At 51.8% G+C, this 22,489-nt stretch overlaps 10 protein-coding genes across 10 annotated transcripts; 4 read left to right on the forward strand and 6 right to left on the reverse strand.

Annotated features, from left to right (window-relative positions):
• Window positions 1–1,651: 1,651 nt before the first annotated feature.
• Window positions 1,652–2,475, forward strand: N7443_001591 (F1F0 ATP synthase subunit g; the record flags this gene model as incomplete). The annotated part of the gene is made up of 3 exons (XM_056881647.1): window positions 1,652–1,898; window positions 2,089–2,173; window positions 2,229–2,475. The coding sequence occupies 3 exons, from the start codon at window positions 1,652–1,654 to the stop codon at window positions 2,473–2,475; spliced, it is 579 nt and encodes a 192-aa protein (XP_056746885.1).
• A 484-nt stretch (window positions 2,476–2,959) lies between these two features.
• Window positions 2,960–5,145, forward strand: rok1 (RNA-dependent ATPase ROK1; the record flags this gene model as incomplete). Its single annotated transcript, XM_056881648.1, is given in 2 exon segments — window positions 2,960–4,012; window positions 4,030–5,145. The coding sequence occupies 2 exon segments, from the start codon at window positions 2,960–2,962 to the stop codon at window positions 5,143–5,145; spliced, it is 2,169 nt and encodes a 722-aa protein (XP_056746886.1).
• Window positions 5,146–5,238: 93 nt separating this feature from the next.
• On the reverse strand, window positions 5,239–5,951 carry N7443_001593 (uncharacterized protein; the record flags this gene model as incomplete). The annotated part of the gene is made up of 2 exons (XM_056881649.1): window positions 5,239–5,700; window positions 5,751–5,951. 2 exons carry the CDS (start codon window positions 5,949–5,951, stop codon window positions 5,239–5,241), a joined length of 663 nt encoding a protein of 220 aa, XP_056746887.1.
• Window positions 5,952–6,496: 545 nt separating this feature from the next.
• On the reverse strand, window positions 6,497–7,655 carry N7443_001594 (S-adenosylmethionine-dependent methyltransferase; the record flags this gene model as incomplete). Its single annotated transcript, XM_056881650.1, has 3 exons — window positions 6,497–7,248; window positions 7,301–7,558; window positions 7,625–7,655. The coding sequence occupies 3 exons, from the start codon at window positions 7,653–7,655 to the stop codon at window positions 6,497–6,499; spliced, it is 1,041 nt and encodes a 346-aa protein (XP_056746888.1).
• Window positions 7,656–8,101: 446 nt separating this feature from the next.
• N7443_001595 (ESCRT-I subunit protein VPS28) lies at window positions 8,102–8,928 on the reverse strand (the record flags this gene model as incomplete). Its single annotated transcript, XM_056881651.1, has 3 exons — window positions 8,102–8,503; window positions 8,553–8,789; window positions 8,839–8,928. The coding sequence occupies 3 exons, from the start codon at window positions 8,926–8,928 to the stop codon at window positions 8,102–8,104; spliced, it is 729 nt and encodes a 242-aa protein (XP_056746889.1).
• A 214-nt stretch (window positions 8,929–9,142) lies between these two features.
• N7443_001596 (mRNA-binding ribosome synthesis protein NOC2) lies at window positions 9,143–11,440 on the forward strand (the record flags this gene model as incomplete). Its single annotated transcript, XM_056881652.1, has 1 exon — window positions 9,143–11,440. One exon carries the CDS (start codon window positions 9,143–9,145, stop codon window positions 11,438–11,440), a length of 2,298 nt encoding a protein of 765 aa, XP_056746890.1.
• A 1,105-nt stretch (window positions 11,441–12,545) lies between these two features.
• On the forward strand, window positions 12,546–13,731 carry N7443_001597 (uncharacterized protein; the record flags this gene model as incomplete). Its single annotated transcript, XM_056881653.1, has 7 exons — window positions 12,546–12,739; window positions 12,797–12,886; window positions 12,943–13,043; window positions 13,100–13,222; window positions 13,271–13,446; window positions 13,501–13,637; window positions 13,689–13,731. The coding sequence occupies 7 exons, from the start codon at window positions 12,546–12,548 to the stop codon at window positions 13,729–13,731; spliced, it is 864 nt and encodes a 287-aa protein (XP_056746891.1).
• A 420-nt stretch (window positions 13,732–14,151) lies between these two features.
• On the reverse strand, window positions 14,152–16,555 carry N7443_001598 (uncharacterized protein; the record flags this gene model as incomplete). The annotated part of the gene is made up of 8 exons (XM_056881654.1): window positions 14,152–14,713; window positions 14,764–14,798; window positions 14,854–14,864; window positions 14,918–14,986; window positions 15,036–15,370; window positions 15,422–16,236; window positions 16,287–16,495; window positions 16,546–16,555. The coding sequence occupies 8 exons, from the start codon at window positions 16,553–16,555 to the stop codon at window positions 14,152–14,154; spliced, it is 2,046 nt and encodes a 681-aa protein (XP_056746892.1).
• Window positions 16,556–17,171: 616 nt separating this feature from the next.
• Window positions 17,172–19,307, reverse strand: N7443_001599 (molybdopterin cofactor biosynthetic protein; the record flags this gene model as incomplete). Its single annotated transcript, XM_056881655.1, has 2 exons — window positions 17,172–17,887; window positions 18,026–19,307. 2 exons carry the CDS (start codon window positions 19,305–19,307, stop codon window positions 17,172–17,174), a joined length of 1,998 nt encoding a protein of 665 aa, XP_056746893.1.
• Window positions 19,308–19,555: 248 nt separating this feature from the next.
• N7443_001600 (ABC-F family ATP-binding cassette domain-containing protein) lies at window positions 19,556–22,144 on the reverse strand (the record flags this gene model as incomplete). Its single annotated transcript, XM_056881656.1, has 6 exons — window positions 19,556–21,016; window positions 21,067–21,166; window positions 21,215–21,407; window positions 21,460–21,645; window positions 21,698–21,881; window positions 21,947–22,144. 6 exons carry the CDS (start codon window positions 22,142–22,144, stop codon window positions 19,556–19,558), a joined length of 2,322 nt encoding a protein of 773 aa, XP_056746894.1.
• Window positions 22,145–22,489: the final 345 nt, after the last annotated feature.

The raw sequence follows: 22,489 nt of genomic DNA on the forward strand, positions 1-22,489 counted from the left end.
ACCTCAGGGCGCTCACATACTGGTGTATGGAGAGTCGCGGTGGTAGGTTCAGTGGTTGGCCCGAGATCTTGAGACGGAACTGGTGGGGTGATCTGGGAAAGGGCATGACATTCAAGAGCAAGGGTCATCGCCCAGGGCTCGGAGGGGTCTCTTGACCAGACATTAATCCCATAGTCAATCCAGGGCCAACCATGGAACATTGACTTGTGCAGGACTTGACTAGGCCGCCTATCCTAGTCTTTCTTGTTTGTCGGTTCCATCTTCATCTGCGGGAGGTTGGCTGTAACTGAGTGAGAGAATTAGGAGACTGATGTCTGCGTTCACTGTGCGCAGACAGCCCTGTTGATGACGCAGTCAACCGTGAACCCGATCACGAGAATGAGGACCATGAAGTACTGGAAGCGCCCGACGAATGCGACCTGTCATGATGCCGGAGTCGCGAGATAGATCATTACTGAAGTTCATTGATCACTAAGCCAATTGTGGTAGTTGCGATGGAAAAGTGAGGCATATGAGAAGAGTCAATATATGAAATGCCTCTCAGGCACTCGGCTTCCATGCTCTCTTCTCTCATTGTTTGCTTGGTTCGCGTTGTATCTTATCTCGCATTTTATAAAGGACACTCTGAAGCCTTCCTCCTATTTGCATGAACTGGGAAGAAGTGCTCGGCCACGGAGCTACGAGAGGGTGGTGTGAGGAACAGAAACTCAGGTCATCGCCTATCTTCACGTCCTCTGTTGCACCGACTTGTTGAAGGAGGGCCAAACAACTGTTAGGCTAGAGTATAATTTTGTGACTGTGAACATTTACCTAGAAAAGGCGACGAACTGTCTTCTGGGAATTCGGATATCACCGAGATAAAGATACATCATCGGGAGATTTTGGTAATCACAATTGAAGAACGTCGTCGGAAGGGCTGAAGACCGCTCACAGCCTTAGATAGCATTCTTTGGTGCACATTTCTGGTGGATCAATTGTTTATACCAAATTGTAGACCTAAATGAGAATAATTGGATAAATAGAAGGGCAGTGTTAGGTGATAGATGATGCTCAGGTGGTTATTGAAAATCGTATCATGTTACGTCAATGCAAGGCCCCGGTGCCAGAGCCCGTTGGTACTTAGGATATATAACTAGGAAGAGTCCGACAAGATGGCAGCCTTGTGAAGGTCACTTTGACGCCCCCTATGAGTAAAAGAGTAAGGAGTTTAACATTCATTGTAATTTACAAATCAAAGTTAGGTAGGATCCAAAGATCATCATATTCACAGGGCGTAGTCCGGGCGCATGTGTTGTTAGTGTTGCCGTAACTGCGTACTCGGAATAGCGCACACCATCCATACACATCTTGCACTGTTCAATAATTCCGTAAGAATACTAAAGTGATCTTCAAAATGAGATTAATCGTCTCCGAATTACTTTTGACTGCTTATCAACGGTATATTTTTTACCTCCGATGCAGGCACAGACGGCGGCCGCTCACGTGACCCATTCCCTGAAGTTCCCGACCTCGAATCCGCAGATTCTGGTCCTTCGTTGCGCCATAAGAAAACCGCCATTGGACCCCCTCGTCCTCACACCAGCGACTGCAACGGGTGACCTGTGCTCGGATCTTCATCTTCGCTCCTTCTACCTCTCCCGCAGTCCCCAAAATGCCCGCTGCCACCCGTGCCGTTCTGCGGCAATCGCAGTTCCTGACCCGGAGAACCGTCGTCAGACACTCCTCGTCCACCTCCGAGGCCGCCAACAAGGCCAGCCAGACTGCCTCTTCGGCTGCCTCCAAGGCTTCCGAGGGTCTGTCCAAGGCCTCCGCTGCCGCTGGCCCGGCCATCTCCAACGCTGCCACTGCCCTCCGCAAGGTCGGCGGCCCTGTCGGCAAGGTCGTCTCTTTCGTCGACTGTAAGCGATATCCTCCTACTCCGGACACCTGATCTTGATGAATACACACGGGGGGATTGATGCCAGAGGCGTGGGAATACAATTGTTATGATGGGAATCGTGCCTCTCTCACAAACCCTCCTTGTTGACATCCGGCCATCCGAGTCCATCCCCATCGGTGCACCGCTAACATTGTTATCATCCAATTCAGCCATGATCCCCCCGACTCTCTACTACTCCAAGGTCGGCCTTGAACTCGGCAAGCTGGTGTTCCGTGGCCAGAACATGACTCCTCCGTAAGCCGTCCAGCCGAAACAACCGCATTGCACACGCGATCTAACACATCTCTAGTTCCATGGCCACTTTCCAGTCCTACTTCCAGCCCCTGATCAACGCCTCCAAGAACCCCGCCGCCCTCAAGAGCATCAACCTCCCCTCGCCCCAGAACTGGTTGGCTCGCGTCCGCAACGCCAGCCCCAAGGAGCTCGCCCTCGCCGGTGTCACCGCCGCCGAAGTCATCGGCTTCTTCACCGTCGGCGAGATGATCGGTCGCATGAACATTGTCGGCTACCGGGGCGAGCCTGCACACGGACACTAAACTTGGAACCCAATCGCCTTTCTCTTGTTCCTTTCCTTTGTTCCCTGTTTCCCCTAAAGTTGTGCACTGTATGATAGACGATGGAATATAAACTGTTGTCTGAGATAGAGATCATTGATCGCAATTCATTTGAACCTTAAAAAACGTGGACTCCATTGTATGTGTTGGGTCTGAAGCTCTGTAGTTTCCCAAATCGAAATCCAAGGCCGAGATGTCTTATGTCTTTCCTCTGCACAACGGGCATGATAGACGACGAGATCGTATTGCTGATTCCATTGCTCTTCGCTCCGCGCCTGAGTCCCTTTTAATAGCGAATTCCTTGCCGTGAAATGATTACCACCTTGATTCCGCACCTATATTGGCATGGGTGCCGATGATTGGTGGGTGCGCAGTATGATTGGTCCGGAAGCAAACTCAGTGGGTCACTTTTTTTTCCTTGCGAAATATCAAAGTCGGCTTTCCTTCACTTCATCCGCCATACAAAATGGACGCTTTCAGATTGTTGACTCGGTCAACGAAGTTCAAGTCGGCCACGCCGGCTACAGAGTCTGCTGCGCGTCTGCCTTCAGCGGGCAAAGCCGCCAACCCGCAACTGTTCCGGACGGAGGAAGGCGAGAAGCTTGAACTTGCGCAGAGTAACAAGAAAAGAAAGAGAGCACCTGTCGCAAACAATGAAGATGGAGATGATGCGCCTGAACTAGACTTTTTCAACTCGAACAAACGCTCTGCGCCGGCTGCGACGGAAAAATCTACCGCCAAGCCCGACCAGCAGCAAGCATCAGCTCAAGACGATGGATCAGATGACGAGGAGGCTATGGACGAAGTCCAGCGTCGCACTATCCTGAACTCGCATAAGATCAAAGTCACCGATCTCCGCGATCTGGACGAGATTCAGTCTCAGCCTGCACCTGCAAAGGACTCCAAGAAGAAAAAGAAGAAGTCCAAGCAGGAAGAAGCTCCCACTCTCAGCAAGAAGGAGATGAAGCGTGCTCGTCGCATTTATCCTCAGCCATTGCTTTCTTTCAAGGAGCTGCGCTCGAAATACAAGATTTCGAGCCGCCTCGCCGCGAATGTCGCCGAGCAGGGATTTACTGTGCCCACGGAGGTGCAGTTGGGAACTCTTCCCATCATGCTTGGTGGTTCTTCGATCGCCACTGAAAACCAGGCGGAGCCAGATCTTTTGGTCGTTGCTCCCACCGGGAGCGGAAAGACGCTATCATTTTTGATTCCCGCCATCAACAAGATTGTTCGCCATCATCACACCAAACCTGATGAGCATGGAATTTCAGCTGTGGTTGTGGCGCCTACCAAGGAGCTTGCCAGCCAGATTGTTAACGAGGGCCGGAAATTGGTGGCTGGCACTGGTGTGAAGATTACACTCATGAAGAAGGGCATGCGGGTGGTGGAGCAGGACGAGGAAGGCGATGCGAATGTCCTCGATGAAGAGAGTGAGGGATCTGATGAATCTGACCAAGAAGAAGAGAGCAAACCCAAGAAGGCCGAGAACAAATCGCCTCTCACCAAGAGTGACATCCTGGTTACTACCCCCTCCAGCTGGTCAATTCCTTGTCCGCAAATCAGACTAAGCCTCTGGGCAAACTGCCCTTGGTACGAAGCCTGGTGCTGGACGAGGCAGATGTTCTCATGGACCCATTGTTCCGGGACCAGACACTCGATATCTGGCGCTCATGCGTGCATCCAGACCTGCGCGTCAGCTTGTGGTCCGCCACCATGGGCTCCAACATCGAAGATCTCACTCGCTCCACGATCAAAGAGCGCCTGGAAAACCTTGGCCAAAATAGCGACAAGCTTTACCCCCTGGTTCGCCTTGTTGTCGGTCTCAAGGATTCGGCCGTTCCTAATATCGACCACCGTCTCGTCTACGCAGCAACCGAACAAGGTAAGCTGCTCGGTCTTCGACAGCTGCTTCGCCCAACCGCAGCTGCAGCAAACGATATCCGTCTCCGACCCCCATTCCTCATCTTCACACAAACTATCCCCCGTGCAATTGCCCTGCATTCGGAATTGAAATACGATATCCCCGCCGAAGCAGGAGGATCATCGCGCATTGCCGTACTCCACTCCGACCTCTCAGACATCCAGCGCTCAGAAATCATGCGTGACTTCCGCAAAGGCGAGATCTGGATCCTCGTCACAACAGACGTCCTCGCCCGTGGTCTCGATCTCCGCGGCCTGAACGGCGTCGTCAACTACGACATCCCCAACTCTGCCGCTGTCTACGTCCACCGCGTCGGACGTACCGGACGCGCTGGTCGCGAGGGCGGTATCGCTGTTACATATTACACCAAGGAAGATATTCCCTACGTCAAGAGCATTGCGAATGTCATCGATGCCAGCGAGAAGCTGCGTGGAACCGATGGCAAGAAGTCTATTCAGAAATGGCTGCTTGAGTCACTTCCCGACTTGAGCAAGAAGGATAAGCAAGAACTCAAGAAACACGGTGTCAAGGCTCGCCAGGTCTCGAAGAACCTCGGCAAGGACGAAAATGAGAAGGGCTCCCGCGCTGCAAGAATCAGTACGAAGAGTGGTTACGAGCGCCGCATGGAGAACCGCAAGAGGGGTGCTATTGCTGCTAGTCGCAATCGCAAGGCGGAGGGCGGAGCTGTAGGAAATGAGAGTGACGGAAGCTGGGATGGATTGGACGATTAAATAAATTCAGTATAGGCGTATTTTTCATATCCTGGTACATATACCAGATGTAATCATCAACGCATTCATTCATTATTCCCCATTCTTCTGTATTTAGCCCTGACTCTGTGCCTTTGGAGCAGGTGGCTCTTCAACGATCTGTCTGATAAGAGTTACGGGGACAAAAGCGCAATCCAACATGTCCTGCTCTTCCAGTACTCGCGCTAACTCATCCCCGTCCCGATCGAAGTATAGAGCCCATTCGCCTTCCTCCTCCTCAACCGCCACGAACGCGCTCTTCTCTTCTAAAATAATACTTTTTTCATCTTCTGTCCAGTCCCACGGCCCGACAAGATGTTCCACGCTCTGTGTGCGGTTTCCGTACTTCAACTCATACGTATCATTGTCCGCGTAGATCCAGTTCAATAGCGGCGGATTGGCCTGCACGTATGTCGGTAGCCCTAGACCTCGATTGAGATGTTTCGTCTCGTCAAGCTCTGGGTACTCAATATAAAAGGCCAGAGATGTAAAGGCAGGATGGGATCGTTTCGCAGGATTCGGATCGTCAAGGTAGACCTGGACGGTGTTAGTTCGAGTACTTGTTGCAACTAGATCCCAACTCTCACCTTTTCGTCTCGCACAACGACCCTCCGCCCATGTACATCGCGATCATCATCCGTATCTCCGCTGCACTGGGCGTCGATATTGAACTTGACCATTCGCCGCGCATCTTCTCGGCGCTGGTTCGACTTGCGCTGCTCGCTAACGCCGAACGCCACGCCAGTGACTGCCGGGATAGACGACAGCATCAAGAGGCCGATGACCATATTGACGCGATTGTCTTTACTGCGACGAGTATATAGTGTGGCCGGCTTGGCTTTGGGTTGAACGTTTGTAAAGTGTCTCCGGTGTCTGGAGGTTATGGTGACTTGCGTTTCATTGGTACTCGTGGGCTATGCCTTTCACCCTGGCGATGTGGACTGGAGATGGAGTGAGTTCATGAGGCGCACGGTACTCGGACTCTTCTAATGTAAAGTGGAACAAGATGAGCCGTGGATGAGTCGAGTCGCTGCCCAGGTATTTTTTGGATGTTTGACACCGACGTCATTGCCCCACGTGACGGGGGGGGGGGGCGCGTGTCTTGACATCGTCACAGTTCTACATTCAACCCACCTGAATATTCATCATGCTTTACTCGCGTTCTAAGTGAGTGTATATAAATTGTCTATTTGTAGAATGCGATTCTATCGTGTATCGTCTATTCGTGTCTCATGTCGCCAGCAGGAATTGTGACGTGGAGGTGTCCTCGCTTGGATCGTAAGTTGAAGGAGGAAGGGGGGGGGAAACAAGAAAGCGCGATCCAGGTGGTCGACTAGACTTTCTCGCTCCATCCCCATATGGACCACCAGCACTTCACGGCGAGTGCCTCGCCATTCGCGCTCTCCCAGTCGTCGTATCCGATCTCTTCGCCTTCTTGAACTGGTGCCAGACCCAAGTCGGCCATTCGTTGGCGCAACTCTTGTCTTTGTGGAATATACGCCTCGCGAAGCGGCATTTCCATCACGACTCGTGCGTCAAGTCCACGACTCAGCCATACTCCGATTGTGTCCACGAGCCACTTAGGGTGCTTGGGCGAGTATAGCGGGTCCGCAGCCAGGATCACATCGAAGCGCTCTTGCGCCGAAGGCAGTGGGGTCGGTTTCACGGACCAGTCCAGCACGTCTGTTGTCACGGCTGCGTCTGTGCTTTTGAGGAGCTCGACGTTCAGCGCAACGTTGTGGGCGAGGTTGGGCACGATGTCCGGGAGGTCGGTCAGGTGGACGGTGGCTGATTTGCCCTGGAGAGCGGCAAAGGCCAGACCGACGAGCCCCGTGCCAGAGCCGAGCTCAAGCGCACGTAGTGGTTTGTTGGTGTCGGACTTGGCTGAAGGCTCGGTGGGTCCTGACGGCACGAGTTCCGGCGGCGAGTCGAGGAGGTTGTGCAGTCGGCGGGAAAGAAGATAAGACGAGACCCAGGTCTTCATACCCAAATTATCTGCGGTGATGGATGGTTCGTGCAAGGTGAGGGTGTAGTCTTCGCCGGACAAGGTGGGCACACTGAAGACGCGCGACATGGCCGGCATGGCTAGGGGCAGATGTCAGCAAAGCATATAACATGGCGATAAGAGTAGCCTTACCGGCACGTCCAGACCTCTCACTGAGACGGGCAGAAGCCGCATCCCAGACAGCCTCCCGCAACTCCTCCGTGTCAAGCCATGACAGCGGGCTTGCGATGATCGAGGTGAGATAGCGAGTCACACCAGCCGGCTGCACTGCCGGACCCTTGACTACATCCGCAGTGGTGCCAAATGTGCGAGGTTGCAGAGCCAATAAAGTCAGGGCCTTGATGAGATCTGTGCCGGAGGGTTTCGCGTAGATCTGGGGCAGGTCGAGCACTGTAGACCCCTTATCAGTTCAAGTTTCACTAGCTAGTGGAGAAGATGTTTAAATCATGTACTCACCATGCAGCGGCTCGTCATTGGTACTGATCATTGTGGGCAACCGGTTCCTGAAGACCAGGTACACGAGAAACCAGCATCGCCGTCGGGGTAAGATCGAGGGTTTTATCGGAGCCCCATCAACCGCCACGCGCCACGCAGAAAAAGAAAAAACCCAAAGAGGAAAGGCTGGTGTCGGTTCCGCGGATCGTGGGTTTGCCCGGAGATTCAGGCAGAAATCAGGAACCCAATCAAGTGAAGATTGGAATATTTAGATCGACTAACAGTTTAAAGATGGCTGCAGCAGCACTGTTGATTCTGTTCTTCCAGGGCGGAATAGAGGAAATAAAGTATCGCGTGAATTCACAGTACTTCGTAAATCGTGTATGCAACATCTGTACAGAAAACAGCAATTGAGATAGATGCTCCGAAGCATAACTAGAGTGGTATCGTGAATCACATAATCCAAATAGCCCATAAAAAACGCCGTGCCGATGCAGATTAGTTGAGAGTCGCCTTGAACCCTTGGTAGGCCTGGTCAATATCGAATGACAATTCCCGCGCCTGGTCCTCATTCAATTCCTCCGTCGCTCGCATCTGATTCAACGCGATTAACCATTGAATGATCTTGCCGCGGCTTTCAAAGTCTCCGTCTGTAACTTTATTGACCGACTGGATCACTTCGGAGAGCAGAGGGTGCAAGGCGTCTTTCGATAACATGTTCAGCTTCAATGCGTCGAGGAAGGTGATGAAGTTCTCAGTCGCCGCCAAGATCAGACTGCCCGATGCGCCACCCCCGCCGCCGGATGCTGTATTGCTGGCTGCAATTGCGCCGTGTGAGGCCTGCTCGACAGTTGCAGGAAGACCGATGCGTAGTCGTTCGGATGCGCGAGGACACTCCAACTGGGATCGGGTTAGACATGATAGACAGTGGGCATTGCAATAAACATACTCCCCATGTGCGTTTGAAAGTCTCCAGATCCACAAATTCTCGCGACACGGATTCATCTCCCAAACTCGATTTGTACTGCTTCAGGAGCCGCGTGCATGTCTCGGTGTACTCCGCCTCTGTGACCACGTCCTTGATGTATGCTTTCTCAAGGCCATCGAGAGTGACGATAATGCTGTATATTTCGGCGAGCGACTCGTAAAGATCTCGTTCTCCAGAGCTGGAGACCAGTTTCACTTCCTTGAGCATGTTAGCATCAGGCCCCCGCAATTGGTGCCACCGAACGTACTTCATCGAGATTGATTGAGGCCGACCGAGCGGGATTGGGCATGTAGCTGTATGGAGTGGGAGCATAGGACAGTGGGCGCTGAGTGTACATCTTGAAAACGATTGAAAATGGAATTAAAAGAGCCAGAGCCAGAGCCAGAGTAAGTTGTGACAATGGCCTACTAGGAAGTCAGAGGCGGCCTTGTCTTATCGGCAGCTACAAAGGCGGTCGCGGAGGCGGACCCGCTGATTTTCCCCGAGCCAATTTTTTTTTCTCGTAGTTGACCGCAATCTGCAAGCTCAATTTTTGCAGAACAACCGTCACAATGGGTGGAGCGAAAAAATCAACGAAGAAATTCGAGAAGAACCATCTCAAGGATATTCTCGAACGCCGCAAGGAGGGCGCGAAGATCAAGCAGCGCCACCAACTGAACGAAAAGCGCAAGGCCAAGAGTGCCAGCCGTCGCGAAGCCGAAGATGCGAACGGGGCGGACCCTGAGGAGGAAAAGCAGAAGAATGCATTCAAGGAGATGAATGTCGATGACTTCTTCGCTGGCGGTTTTGACATCCCAGAAGAAGTCAACGGCAAGAAGAAGGCGAGCAAAAAGGACGTTACCCCCAAGATCGGCAAGCGCAAGCGCACCACAGATCAGGCCCAGGGTGACGAGGCTGTTGCCTCTGGCTCCGAGGCCGGCGAGGATGCTGCCAGTGATGACGACGCGAACGCCTTCGACGACCACAAGAACGAGCTCGAGGCATTGAAGGAGAAGGATCCCGAGTTCTACAAATATCTGAAGGAGAACGATGCGGAGCTGCTCGATTTCGGTGACCAGGGCGATCTGTCCGAGGTTGACGATCTTAGTGAGGGCGAGGCCGAGGAAGAGGGCCCTGCGAAGAAGAAAAAGAAGAAGGTCCAGCAAGAGGAGCCCGAAGACACTTCCGTCACTTTAACGATCCCAATGGTCCAAAAGTGGCAGAAATTGATGGAAGAGCAACACTCAGTCCGTGCTATGCGCCAGACTGTTCTTGCTTTCCGTGCGGCGTCCTACGTTCACGAGGCCAACCCCCCGGAGCAGAAATACGTTATCTCTGACCCCGAGGTCTACCACCAGGTGCTCGTCACTGCCCTGAATGTTGTTCCTAGAGTCTTGGGACACCATCTCCCGGTTAAGGAGACCGCCGCCGGCAAGATCAAGGTGTCCATGGACTCTAAGAAGTTCAAGACCCTCACGCCTTTGATCAAGTCCTATACCTCTTCAACCCACCAGCTTCTGATGAACCTGTCCGATGCATCGACTCTAAAGCTGACGCTGGCCGCCATGGAGCCCATGCTTCCTTATCTCCTTCAATTCCGCAAGGTGTTGAAGACCCTCATCAAGACCATTGTCGGAATTTGGTCTGATGTCGCCAACGCTGATACCACCCGTATTACTGCTTTCCTTTTGCTGCGTCGCCTCATGGTTATGGGTGACGCGGGTATCAAGGAGACCGTCCTCAAGTTGACCTACGAGGGTGTGGTCAAGGGAAGCCGCAACACCACTGTGCACACCCTGGCTGGTGTGAACTTGATGAAGAACTCCGCCGCCGAGATCTGGGGCATTGACCAGAACGTGTCTTACACTACTGGCTTCGGGTTCATCCGCCAATTGGCCATGCACTTGCGCAAGAGCATCACCAACACAACCAAGGAGTCCTACAAGGCCATCTACAACTGGCAATACGTGCACTCTCTCGACTTCTGGTCCCGCGTGCTCTCCCAGCACTGCGACGGTCTCGTTGAGGCCAAGATTGGCAAGCAGTCCGCTCTGCGCCCACTCATCTACCCCGTTGTTCAGATCACACTGGGTGCCATGCGCCTGATCCCCACAGCACAGTACTTTCCCCTGCGCTTCCAGATGACCCGTGCCCTGCTGCGTATTTCTCGTGCCACCGGTACCTACATTCCTCTTGGAGCCTCGCTCTTGGAGGTCCTCACCTCTGCCGAGATGCGCAAGTCCCCCAGGTCCAGCACTCTCAAGCCTCTCGAGTTCAACACCGCCATCCGTGCACCCAAGTCTTACCTGCGCTCGCGTACCTACCAAGACGGTGTCGGAGAGCAGGTCGCCGAGCTCCTGTCCGAGTTCTTCGTCCTGTGGTCCAAGCACATTGCCTTCCCCGAACTCTCGGTCCCTGTCGTTGTGGCTCTGAAGCGCTGGTTGAAGCAGGTGTCTGCCCGCTCCGGCGGCAACAAGAACGGCAAGATCAACCAGATGATCATGTTGATGGTGCAGAAGGTCGAGGCTAATTCCCGTTGGATCGAAGAGCGTCGCTTGAATGTCACCTACACACCGCGCAACCGCACTGAGGTCGATACCTTCCTGAAGGATGTCGACTGGGAGTCTACCCCTCTTGGCGCTTTTGTCAAGTCTCAGCGTAAGTTGCGAGAGGAGCGTGCTGCCATTCTCGAGGAGGGTCGTCTTGAGGAGGAGAAGCGGAGAGCCGAGGCCAAGAGCAATGGCGACGAATTGATGAATGAATTCGGCAGCGATGATGGCAGTGACGACGGGGAAGGCGAAGAGGAGATGGAGAGCGAGGTTGAGGAGGAAGAGGAAGACGAGGATGAGGTGGAGATGGAGGACGAGTAGTCCCCTTTTGTAAATTTTTGCTCTGTTTAAACTATTTTGGGTACATTGGAATCCGCATCAAAAGAATTTGGCGTTTTTGAAGGCACACCTGGCGTGTTATAACCGAGTCTGTAGAGCGTATCCTGGCTTAAGCTGGAGAGTAGACATAGGGAGTAAGACCTGGGGGACAGACCGGGGAGCTCCCCGTATGCTAGGACTCTGCTCATTCTGTGATCTGGGGCTCACTCGCACGGGGATTGCCACCATCCCTTCCCATGTGTTCTATACAACCCAACAAGCCAACCCAGAGCGCGGAATGGGCATTCCGCTAATACTCGCCCTCACCATCATCACCTATCTAATAAAGTATAAGAAGGTATAAAAGCGGGCCTGTGTCTGTACGTACGTCTGGATCCCCACCCAATAATGATCAAATGCGGGGAATCAACCTCCAGATCCTGGAACTACAGACCCGTTCATTGGCACTACCCGACGATCCTCGCTCGACGGATCCCAAACTCGGTGGTTCCGCATCTTCGGCAGATTTCTCGGCCAGCTATTAACTTCACGGAACCCATGGAAATGGACGATCGGCAGACTTAAAAAAAAGGGGCCAATGAGTCCGCCTGGTGATAGGATTGGATCTTCAGTCCTCTCCTATCGGAAGCCAGGTCCAGGGTCTGCGATCGTGAAACCCCCCCCCCCCCCCCTGAGATGTGGAGCGAAACCTTGTCCTTCTCTGTTTCCCCAGAATGCGGAAATCGTCTGGTTATGCCGACGCAGCTTCCGAGAGCTGTTTCTCGAGCTGAGGCTGCCGACAACGCTTCCGATGGGACTTTGAGTTTGGGCTTCCCCAGTTTTCAGTCTCCATTTTCCCCGGGCTTGCGGGAGTCTCATGTCTGGGGCTCAGGACGGAGCTATAAAGGAGTCTCCCGAGTCCCTTGGACTGGAGGACTGATTCTCTTGTGGTCAATTGGTTTCTCTTCCTATTCCTATTCCTATTCCTATTCCTATTCCTATTCCTATTCCTATTCCTATTCCTATTCCTATTCCTATTCCTATTCCTATTCCTATTCCTATTCCTATTCCTATTCCAAATTCAAATTCAACTGCATGATCCTTCACTATGACGGGAAAGGCGGATTTCATTCAACGCGATGATTTCAATGCTTCACAGAGTGATGCTGGAGCTATGCCGGCCTTGACACAGGTCCCTACATCGGTGACCCTGTCGGCTGAGCAGTTTGAGAAGCTCTATCTCAGTCCTATGATGCATCGTCAGCCGGCTCTTGCGAAGAATCTTGGTAATCCTACGCCTCTGTAAGCTTTGATCTCTCTCTATCCCCAAGCAAGACGTCCAGGTATTAACATGACTAGGGGACTTGGAGCTTTCGTGCTCACCGCCACGCCGCTGGCATGTTGCCTGATGGCCTGGAGAGGTGCTGGTGGAGGTGGAGCTGCCTTCAGGTAGGAATTGAACACTGTCCTTTGACGGTGAGAATCATCAACTGACGTAGGACTAGTGGAGTTTTGATTTTGTTCGGTGGCCTTATTCTGGTCGTTTCTAGTATTTTGGAATTTATCCTTGGAAACACGTTCAGTTCGGTTGTGTTTGGTCATCTGGGTAAGTCATCCCTTATGCGCACGTAAACGTCGAATTGAAATACTGACTCGGCTCAGGTGCTTTCTGCTTGGCTTTTGGTGCTAGCATGACGCCAGCATTCAACTCTGCCGCCCCCTATTCTCCAGATGGAACGAACACATTGGCTGGTCTCCACAGTGCCGGCTTTGTGAATACCTTTGGTGTGTACCTCTTTGTTACAATGTGGTACACTCTCTAACATCATGTAGCATTCTTCTTCCTATTCATGGCCCTACTGATGGTGATCTACACAATCTGCGCAAGTCGCATAAACCTGCTTTTCTTCGTCATCTTCCTGAGTCTGGTGGTGACATTCTCGCTTCTGGCCGCCGCATACTGGAAACTTGGGACCGGAGATGAAGTGATGGGTAACCACCTGACTGTGGTAAGTTTGAGTTTCTCAAAACTTCATGTCAACATCTAACATTGGAGGTTTCAGGGTGCGGGTGCTTCTCTATTTGTGGCTACTGCGATGGGATGGTGGTTGTTAACTGCCCAGCTGCTTGACTGTGTTGGATTCCCTCTTTCGTTACCTGTTGGTGATTTGAGTGGTATTTGGCGTCGTCTTCAGAGACAGTGAGTTTGACTTTCATTATGAAGTATGTTCATCATCTGATGGCTTTCTAGGAATGATCCCGAACTGGGTGCCGGAGCCAATGGCAAGTACTAAGTCTTGCGAGACGTTCTTTCTCTGACCTCGGGGGCATAACCTCTATCGCCACCATCTCTCACAACACAGATTGGATGATAATGGAGACGAAGCGGATGTTATTCGAAGGCGCGAAACAAATATTCGCGCTACAATGTTACCTCAATGAAAGATTTATACAATGTTCAAAGCCAATCATAATCTACTGCAATAGTAACTGGTAAACCTCTGGCAATGCATGGATCCCTCGCTATGCAATATGAAACTATGAAGAAGGAAGGAGGAAAAGAGAGAGATGTAGATTCTAGAGATGGATGCTATGGAACTAGATCTATCATGGAGGCTGAGGCAAGGTATGCGGTGAAGAGGGGCAGAATCCCATTCACTGCGAACAGAAACAAAGCCAACCCGAAGAGGTATGATTAAAACAAACCTCTCAAATTAAACGGACCCTGCAGGTATATGATCCTGATGCCAGGCCCCTGCCCGCTCTCTCCTTAACGCAGCATCCTCCTCCTCAGCCCACCCCAAAGACTCACGAGGCAACATAATCGCCTTATCAATAGCAACAGGTAATCCCCGATGTCTCCCTCGCAGCGCAACAGCCGCAAGAATCAACTTACTGATTGTGTGCCATGCGCCACAAAATGAGTAATTCTTGCCCGGATACCCGACACTAACTCCGACACAGCCGTAGGCCGAAACAACTTCGAAAAGAATGTTGAAGGTAGAGAATGCGACGGGTTGTTCGCTGTAGTGGTCGGATTCGGCAATTGCAATGAAGAGGACGGCTAGTGCGATCCACCAGATGTCGTGGCTCAGTTGGGAACGTAGCTGTTGGTGGACGAAGTAGCTGCGTGAACGTTCTGAAAGGGTGGGCCGGCCCATGTGGTGGCGGAGTATGTCCATCAGGACGTTGCCCCGGGCTGGTCGGTCTGGTGAGTCGGGGCTCTCGTCGTGGGCGTAGATGCCGAGGGATCTTTCTTCGTAGACATTTGTGTTCCTGGACTAGTGTTAGATATCGATCAGACATCAGTGGTAGAGTGTACGTACCGCATGGTCACTAGGACTGGATATGCCGATACATACTGGTTGGTTTGTTAGTCTCTTGAAATAAAACCTAGGAACGGTGATGAAGCATACCATCATGAGGACTGCAGAGACTTGTTAGCGCAAGGTTTAGGCGATGGAGGAGATGGGGACTCACCATACAGAACCAAGAGGCCCTGTCGTAAATCGGCGATCGTCACAACGTAGAATCCACCTGCACGAACAGCTACAGAAAAGATTAGCGGAGCCCAAACAGAGTTGTGAGTAAGACCAACCCAATGCTTGGAACAAGCCATCGAGAACTCGATATTCCGACGGAAGAGCCTCGATCTCCTTGTTCCCAATAGCGAGTAATTCGAAGGCAGCCCAATCGATTCCGTTGAGGATAATGATTGTACCGAGCAGGTACCATGTATGGCGCGCAGGAAAAAGATTGGTGTAAACCCTGCGCGGATGGTCTAGGATAAAGTCAAGAGTGACTCTCCACGATTGCCACCTCGGATTGTTCGGCATCAAGATCCTCATAGTCCAGATGATGAAGCGTAAGAAGCAAGGGTAAAGCGTGTTGCCAGCGAGAATGAGCATGCCCAGAGTAAGAAGCGGGTAAGCACTATAGAGTCAGCAAAAGCTCTTTTGGAGATCAGTGGACGTGTAGACTCACTTCAACTGCAAAGCAGTCATATTTTTATCCAGTAGCGACATGCCGCTATTCACGAATGCCGAGACGGCAAAGAATGCACCGGTCCAAAATGGATCCAGCCCGTTTTCACGCGTCACCTCCGGGTGATTCGCCTGCAGCCATGCACCTACACCGATAATTCCGAGAAGGTTGAACAGGATATAGTACAGCGAGACAGTCCATGACAGGAATGAAACGGCTTTGTACTCCACTCCGCCGAGTTCTTGACGTTCGATTGATGAAAGGCCGTAGAACTGGGAGTTGCGCGCTACTAGACCCTTGGAGAAGAAATACTTCTGTGTGCCGCGCATGATACCCTTCAAGCCGAATCCCGAAGGTTTATCGTTGAACAATGGCAGCGGAGTCACATCTCGAGGATGGTTGTTGAGATCTGGTCGGGCTCCGACGCCGACCATGGGAAAGACTCGGTGGTTATAATGATGATGCCGTTGTTCATCGCCCACTGTTATCTGATCATCGTCCGTCCATTGAACCTGGTCAACGATAGAAGATGACTGAGCGGGAGTTTCTTGAACGACGACGGCGCTCTTCAGTCGCATCCGACAATCCACATTGCTGCTAGTAGACTCCTCCGGTAAGGTTGGATTCATAGTCTGCAGCTCTAGAACTGAAGCTCGACGGGAAGCCTCGCGGGAATCCGAGATGTCTTTCAGCTTAGCTTCGAAAGCCCGCTTTCGCACCATGAGCACGGTGCTAGAGATGAGGATATTGGAGCCCAGAAGCAAGAGTATGAATAAAATGACTTGTTGGAATGTGTTCAAAGTTGACAAGTCCACCTAGAGCCCTTTAGCCAAGACTAAATCCTATCGAGGCAGAGAGTACATACCGTATTCAACCCAGCGCCAGTCATGGCACTGACGCACAAGAAGATCGCATCGACATAGGCCACATGCTTAAAAGGCGTCGAGGTCAAGAACAGTATAATGCTAGCAACCACACAAGCCACAATGAAATAAACATAGTGCAATGTCAGAAAGTTACAAGGCGGGAGCACCGCCACAATGGCCCGACCCATGGGTCCTCGCCATCCACGAGCTGTTGAAAAGTCAGTGGGAGCTAGAAAATAGCGAAACCCGAAGACTTACGAATAGGCATAGCGACAAATTTGATTCCTGAAACAAAGCCAGGCCAAACCAAGCCAAACCAATGAGCAACGAATTTTAACCTTCGTGCAGTGACTTGTCGGTGTGTACCCGATACCGATACACCTCAAAGACGCGATGAAAGCTGAGGACGCAGCCACCACCGAGCCCGAGAATCAATGACGGACGTCGCCTATGTCTTTCTGCAGGTCGGAGAAGGTCGGAAGGGTTTTAAGACCGCGAGATGCGGCCTGCCACGGAGTGACTTGTGAAGTTTCTACTTTTTTTCTCTTCTTTTTTGAGATCAGGCCAACGGCGCCCCACTTGCGCCGCGCCGCGTCAGGATCAGGATGAGCAAAGACACCCCTCCAGGATCGGAGATTAGGAGTAGAGGGGTGGGTTAGAACTGAGTAATAACCGGACAAAAGAGGTGCTAGGCAAGGAAAAAAAACCAACAATAAAAACCAACAAAAATCAAGCATGTCATATCGGATCAGATCAGATCAGATCATATTATCGAAATCGAATATACGCTGAATCGGTGAGTTTACAAGCTGCTTGGCGTAGGGCATGGACTGGCGCGGTCCGACTTCACATTTCAATCAGCCCTTGATCTTTTCAATTGGAGTCTACATGGCTTCTCTCGTCCAGTGTCCACTCTTCCCACCCTGCTTCTCCAAGAGCCGAACACCCTCAATCACCATCCCCTTATCCACTGCCTTAAGCATATCATACACCGTCAACGCCGCCCCTGTAGTCGCCGCCATAGCTTCCATTTCAACACCAGTCCGTCCGAAACAGCTAACCGTGGCGGCAATCTCTATAGCACCGTAATCTTCCGGGTTCTCCTCATCGGGTCCGACCAGCTCGACGTTGACCTCCACGCCCGTGATGCCGATTCCCGGATGGCACAGTGGGACGAGATCGGGGGTTCGTTTGGCAGCCATGATGCCGGCGATGCGAGCGACACTATAGACGTCACCTTTGTGCGTACCTTGTCCTTGTCGAAGGAGTTCCCATGGCCGGGCATTGGAGAAGGAGACGTGGCAGGCGGCTGTTGCGAGTCGTGCTGTTTCGGGTTTCAAGGTGATTTGGGTCATGTGGACGGTTTGGGATGGCGTAAGATGTGGGAGGTCGGGGTCGGATGCTGTTGGAAGGGAATGCGACTTTCGTCCATCTTGCTTCTCTGCATCTTCCGGTTTCGAGATCGAGCGACCACTGCGGTACAGACGCACCTGGCCTAGTCCTGCAGTTGGAAGGGCATGCAGAGGAACTCTCGACCAGGGAGAAGAGGATACCCTAGATACGGCACGACTATGGAACCGCGACGTAGATGGCTCTCTATCTATTTGGCCATCAGCACGGAAAAGCAATAATCAAGAACGGTGATCCAAAGCATGAATTTCATAAATACATAATGCCGACCATGGACATGTACAACTCGTGAATCATGCCAGTCATAAAGGGAGATTAGGCTACCCACCGATCAAAATCATAGGTCGATTCTTCATATTCTCCAACTGTCCCATGCCCGCGTGTTTCTCCTTCTTGCGCTTGACGGCCATGCCGATGATGTCGAGAATCTCACGTTCCCGTTCATTGACCAATCCTCCCTCATCGCTGAGTTGAGCTGCACTCTGTACAGTCTCGAGCAGCCCCAGCCTTTGCAGAGCTTCCAGGTCGATGGGTTGTCCGTCGTTCCCTTTGCGGATGATATCCCGTAGTGATACCTCGGCGTTTCCAAAAAGACACACTTTCAAGTTTCCATCGCTGGTGATACGCAGCCGATTGCATGTGCCACAGAAGTTGTGTGTCATGCTGGTGATGAATCCGACCTGGCCCTCAAAGCCAGGCACGCGATACGTCTTGCTGGTATCGTTCTTGTGATCGGTCACCTTTTCCAAGGTAGGATATTTCTCCTGAATGACCGCCAGCATCTCCTGATAAGGGAACATTTTGCCCTTATTCCACTTATTCCCATCAAAGGGCATGTACTCGATAAATCGTACCTCGATCGGTTTCTCGCGACCCATCTCAACAAAAGGCAGGATTTCACGATCGTTCATGCCCCGCATTACGACGCAGTTGATTTTCAGCTTGATGCCAGCACCGACCTTGTTCATTTCCAGAATGCGATCGATGCTCTTCATCACGGCGTCGAAGCCTTTGCGCCGGGTCATGATCTGGAACTGGAAGGGGTCCAACGTGTCTAGACTGAGGTTCACCCCGGTAAGCCCCGCCTCGACCATCGCGTCCAGTTTCCGGTGTAGCGAGATTCCATTGGTGGTCAGACAGAGCTCGCGCAGTCCGTCACGTCGCAGCTTGCCGATATCCTGCATCAAGGGCACGATGTCCTTGCGCACGGTCGGCTCCCCGCCCGTCAGACGGATCTTGTTCACGCCCTGAGACACAAAAAGGGATGATAGGTAGACGATCTCCGGGGAGGTCAAGAGGCGGGGCTGTGGCGAGAGTTCTATCCCTTCCTCGGGCATGCAGTAGAGGCACCGCAGGTTACACCGCTCGGTAACGCTAATGCGCAGGTAGTCATGCTGGCGATTGAAGGAGTCGGTGAGGAATTCGGAGAAGGGTTTCGCAGTCTTGAGGGCGGAACCTCGACGGAAGGGTTCGGGGGTGGGCGGGGTGGTCGGGTTGGTCGGGGTCGGGGCGAGGTTCGTTCTGGATGTGCTCTGCAATCGAGTCGTGATGAAACCCTGGTATCCCCGGGCGGGGAGCCGGGAGCACGACAGGACACGCTTGCACAGCATACCAGCAAGTTGAAAAGATTTTAGGGAAGAAGAAGCGACATGGCAGGTGTTATAAGAAGGTTACAACACGAGGTGCAAGCCATGAGGGGAAGGATGAGGGGCTCTTATCGCATGAACTCGCCCGCTTTGACGGTATTCGCCGCTGACTCAAAATGAACCACGCGGGGGCAAATCAACTTCCGTGGATTGATGGATTTACAATTCAGCCACTTTTCTCATGATATGCTCGATACTGTACTTCCCCTAACCTATATGGCTAGCATCTTCTGCACCCGTTTCACCAAACTCTGCTCAAACTGCTGCACCCCTTTCGTCTGCTCATTCAACTGGCCCGCCTTGAGCACATATACAGACCGGCGACGACTATTTGTTTCCTCCTGTTCCTGTTCTAACCCCTCAAAGTCCTCATCCAATTTATGATCTGTATCTCGCTTGCCTTCGATTACTGATCGAACGAGGAATCGGTCGTGTGAGACGAGGATAATGGCGCCGTTGAATGAAGAGAGGGCCGTCGCGAGCGCAGTCACCGTGTGGAAATCCAGATGAGTGGTGATCTCATCCAGAATCAACAGTTGAGGGGCGCTCCACACGATTCGTGCCAGTGCCAAGCGAACTAGTTGTCCTCCTGATAACTTGCCTACTGGAACGTCCGATGCGATGCGCCCTTGCAGACCCATGGATGATAATAGGCCTCGCACTTCGCCTTCATTTAGCGTCCCGTCAGATTCAGCCAGCAATAGTCCTAGGGCAGTCAGACCAGGCTCCATTCGGCCACGCTCTTGGAGCTCTTCAACCGAATGTTGACCATAGTAGCCAACTTTTAGTCGCGAGTGAGTCGACACCTTGCCCTTCGATGGCGGGATTTGTCCATTCAAGACACGAATGAGCGTAGTCTTGCCAGATCCATTCAAGCCCATGATACCGACTCGATCACCAATATGAACCACCAGATTGATGTCGTCCAGAACCGCCCGGTCATTCTTCTTGTATTGGAATGTAACAGCCTCCAAAGAAACAAGTGGCCCCGGAAAGCGCAGCTCTGTGGCATCGGGCAAACTCATCGTCGCACCCCTTTCATCCGTCGGGACTTCAATCTCCGCCCGACAGGTAAAATGGTAACCGACAAGATCCCGGTTTAGTTTGAATCTACCTCCGTTCGCACTAACCTGCAGACCCATCCGATCATCGACTCTTTTCTGCCGAGATTTCGCTTGTCGCAGCTTATTGTCGTCATTGGTCTTCTTGCCAATCTTCAGGTTTTGCTGGATACTAGCTTCCATATGCGCAGTCTGCCGCTCCTGTGCTTCTTTCATGCGTCCCAGGTACAGCTTCTGCTCTTCGAAGTCTTGTTCGTAGGCAGCGAGATTCCCGCGGAAATAGTTCAGTTTCTGGTCTCGGAGGATGACGATCTCTTCACAGACGGCGTTGATGAAGTCTCGGTCGTGGGAGACAAGCACGATGGTAGTTTCGGAATCTTCGCGTTGCTGTTTGAGGTAGTTCTCAAGCCACACTACTCCTAATAGATCGAGGAAGTTGGTAGGTTCGTCGAGGATCATGATGTCGGGCTTCTGAACCAGAGTGCTGGCGAGCATACACCGCATTCGCCAGCCGCCTGAGAGTGTCGATACCTTTTTATTGAATGCATCTTCTTTGAAGCCGAGTCCGAGGAGAATGCGACGGGCCTCTTTTTTCATATCGGCGTGATTCATCTGAATGAGTCAGTCAAGTAAAGGGTAGACGCATAGATGATGGGACTCACCTCCTCGAGCTGGGATTGTAGGGTCTGTAGGGTTTCGACAGCCTCTTGAGTATCCGTCTGGATCGCGCCTGCATCAATTGAGTCTGGCTCTTGGGCAACCCTGTTTGAAAATTAGAGACGTATTCAACATAGTTTGCCCGCTTCTTACATTTCCCGTGTGGATTCCAGCTTTGCTTCGGCCACTTTGAGATCTTTTCTGGCCTGAAGACCCCTGGCGCCGCTTTTCAAGTTGGCATTTTTGTGAGCTAGGAAGAGCATCTTCTCGGCATGTTGGCATCTGATCTTGCGAATAGCCATGACAGGTTCCAGTGGGTTCTCCGTCTCGAAGCTTTTCGAAAGGACTGACCACAAATTAATTGGAGTTAACAAGTTGGGTTGGCATCATGCACTCACAGTCTGCCGTACGACGAACTTCATTCCTGGCTTCATCGCTGCTAAGAACTGATTCGAGGACAGACTTTTCAAGTCTCAGTGAGGCATTACCACCAGGTCCGTCCTCGTCTGTCTGCTGCAGGATGGCAACACGAGTAGCATGGGATATACCAGGGATGAGCTTTTCTGCCATCGCCCTGAGTAAAGCTGTAATAGAGCACGTCAACAAGGGCCATTATACTCGCAAGGGTCATCTTACTAGACTTTCCAGTCCCGTTGCGTCCTAGTAAGCCATAATGAATTCCTCCCTTCAATCGAAGGTGGCCATCTGAGATGAGCTCTCGTCCGGCAGTCTTAGCCTTAGATTTCCCTTTGGCTTTGGATTTGGCGTCATCTTCGGACGCAGCCGAGGTGACTACAATCCCGAGTCCCTCCACGTCAATCTTCGAAAGATTAGTGATTAGTTTATGGTCTCTTTTATAGTCTCGGCGCTCTGAAGTCCACACACCTCGGCTGAAGGATTTTCATCTAGCAGATGAAACCGCGTCTGCTTACAGGAAGCCAGAATATTCGCCATAATTAAGTATTTAACGATGTTGACAGAGTTGAGGAATATTGAAGTACAGAGGCCATCGGTGGCGTATTTGACGGCGCCGGCCTCCCAGCGTCGGGCTCCCAATGCGGTAAGGCGGATAAAGCCGACCATCCTGCAAGATTTCTGTGACGTTACTTCACTGACTCATAGAGAAAATTTAAAAGACCTGTGTCCATTTGAAAGAATTCTGGTAGCTACAGCGGTTGATTTAAAGCCTAAGAGGAATAGCAAGATACCTAATCTCTAAGGCCTATCCTGTATGGCTGTCCATGCAGGACGTCGAGCTGGTGAATGGGCACTCAACTAACCAGCATCATTTTTATCAAGACATCCCCCTTCAATCGAGAACACATGCTCTATGAATTCCGATGTATGTCAAAAATGATCTCAATGTTGTAAATGAGTTGGTTGATCGAAGTTGTGGATCGTTACTTTACTCGTAAAAAGATATACAAA

Source organism: Penicillium atrosanguineum, assembly GCF_028827265.1.
Source record: "Penicillium atrosanguineum strain IBT 20685 chromosome Unknown utg000001l_segment0_segment0, whole genome shotgun sequence".
Classification (NCBI taxonomy): domain Eukaryota; kingdom Fungi; phylum Ascomycota; class Eurotiomycetes; order Eurotiales; family Aspergillaceae; genus Penicillium; species Penicillium atrosanguineum.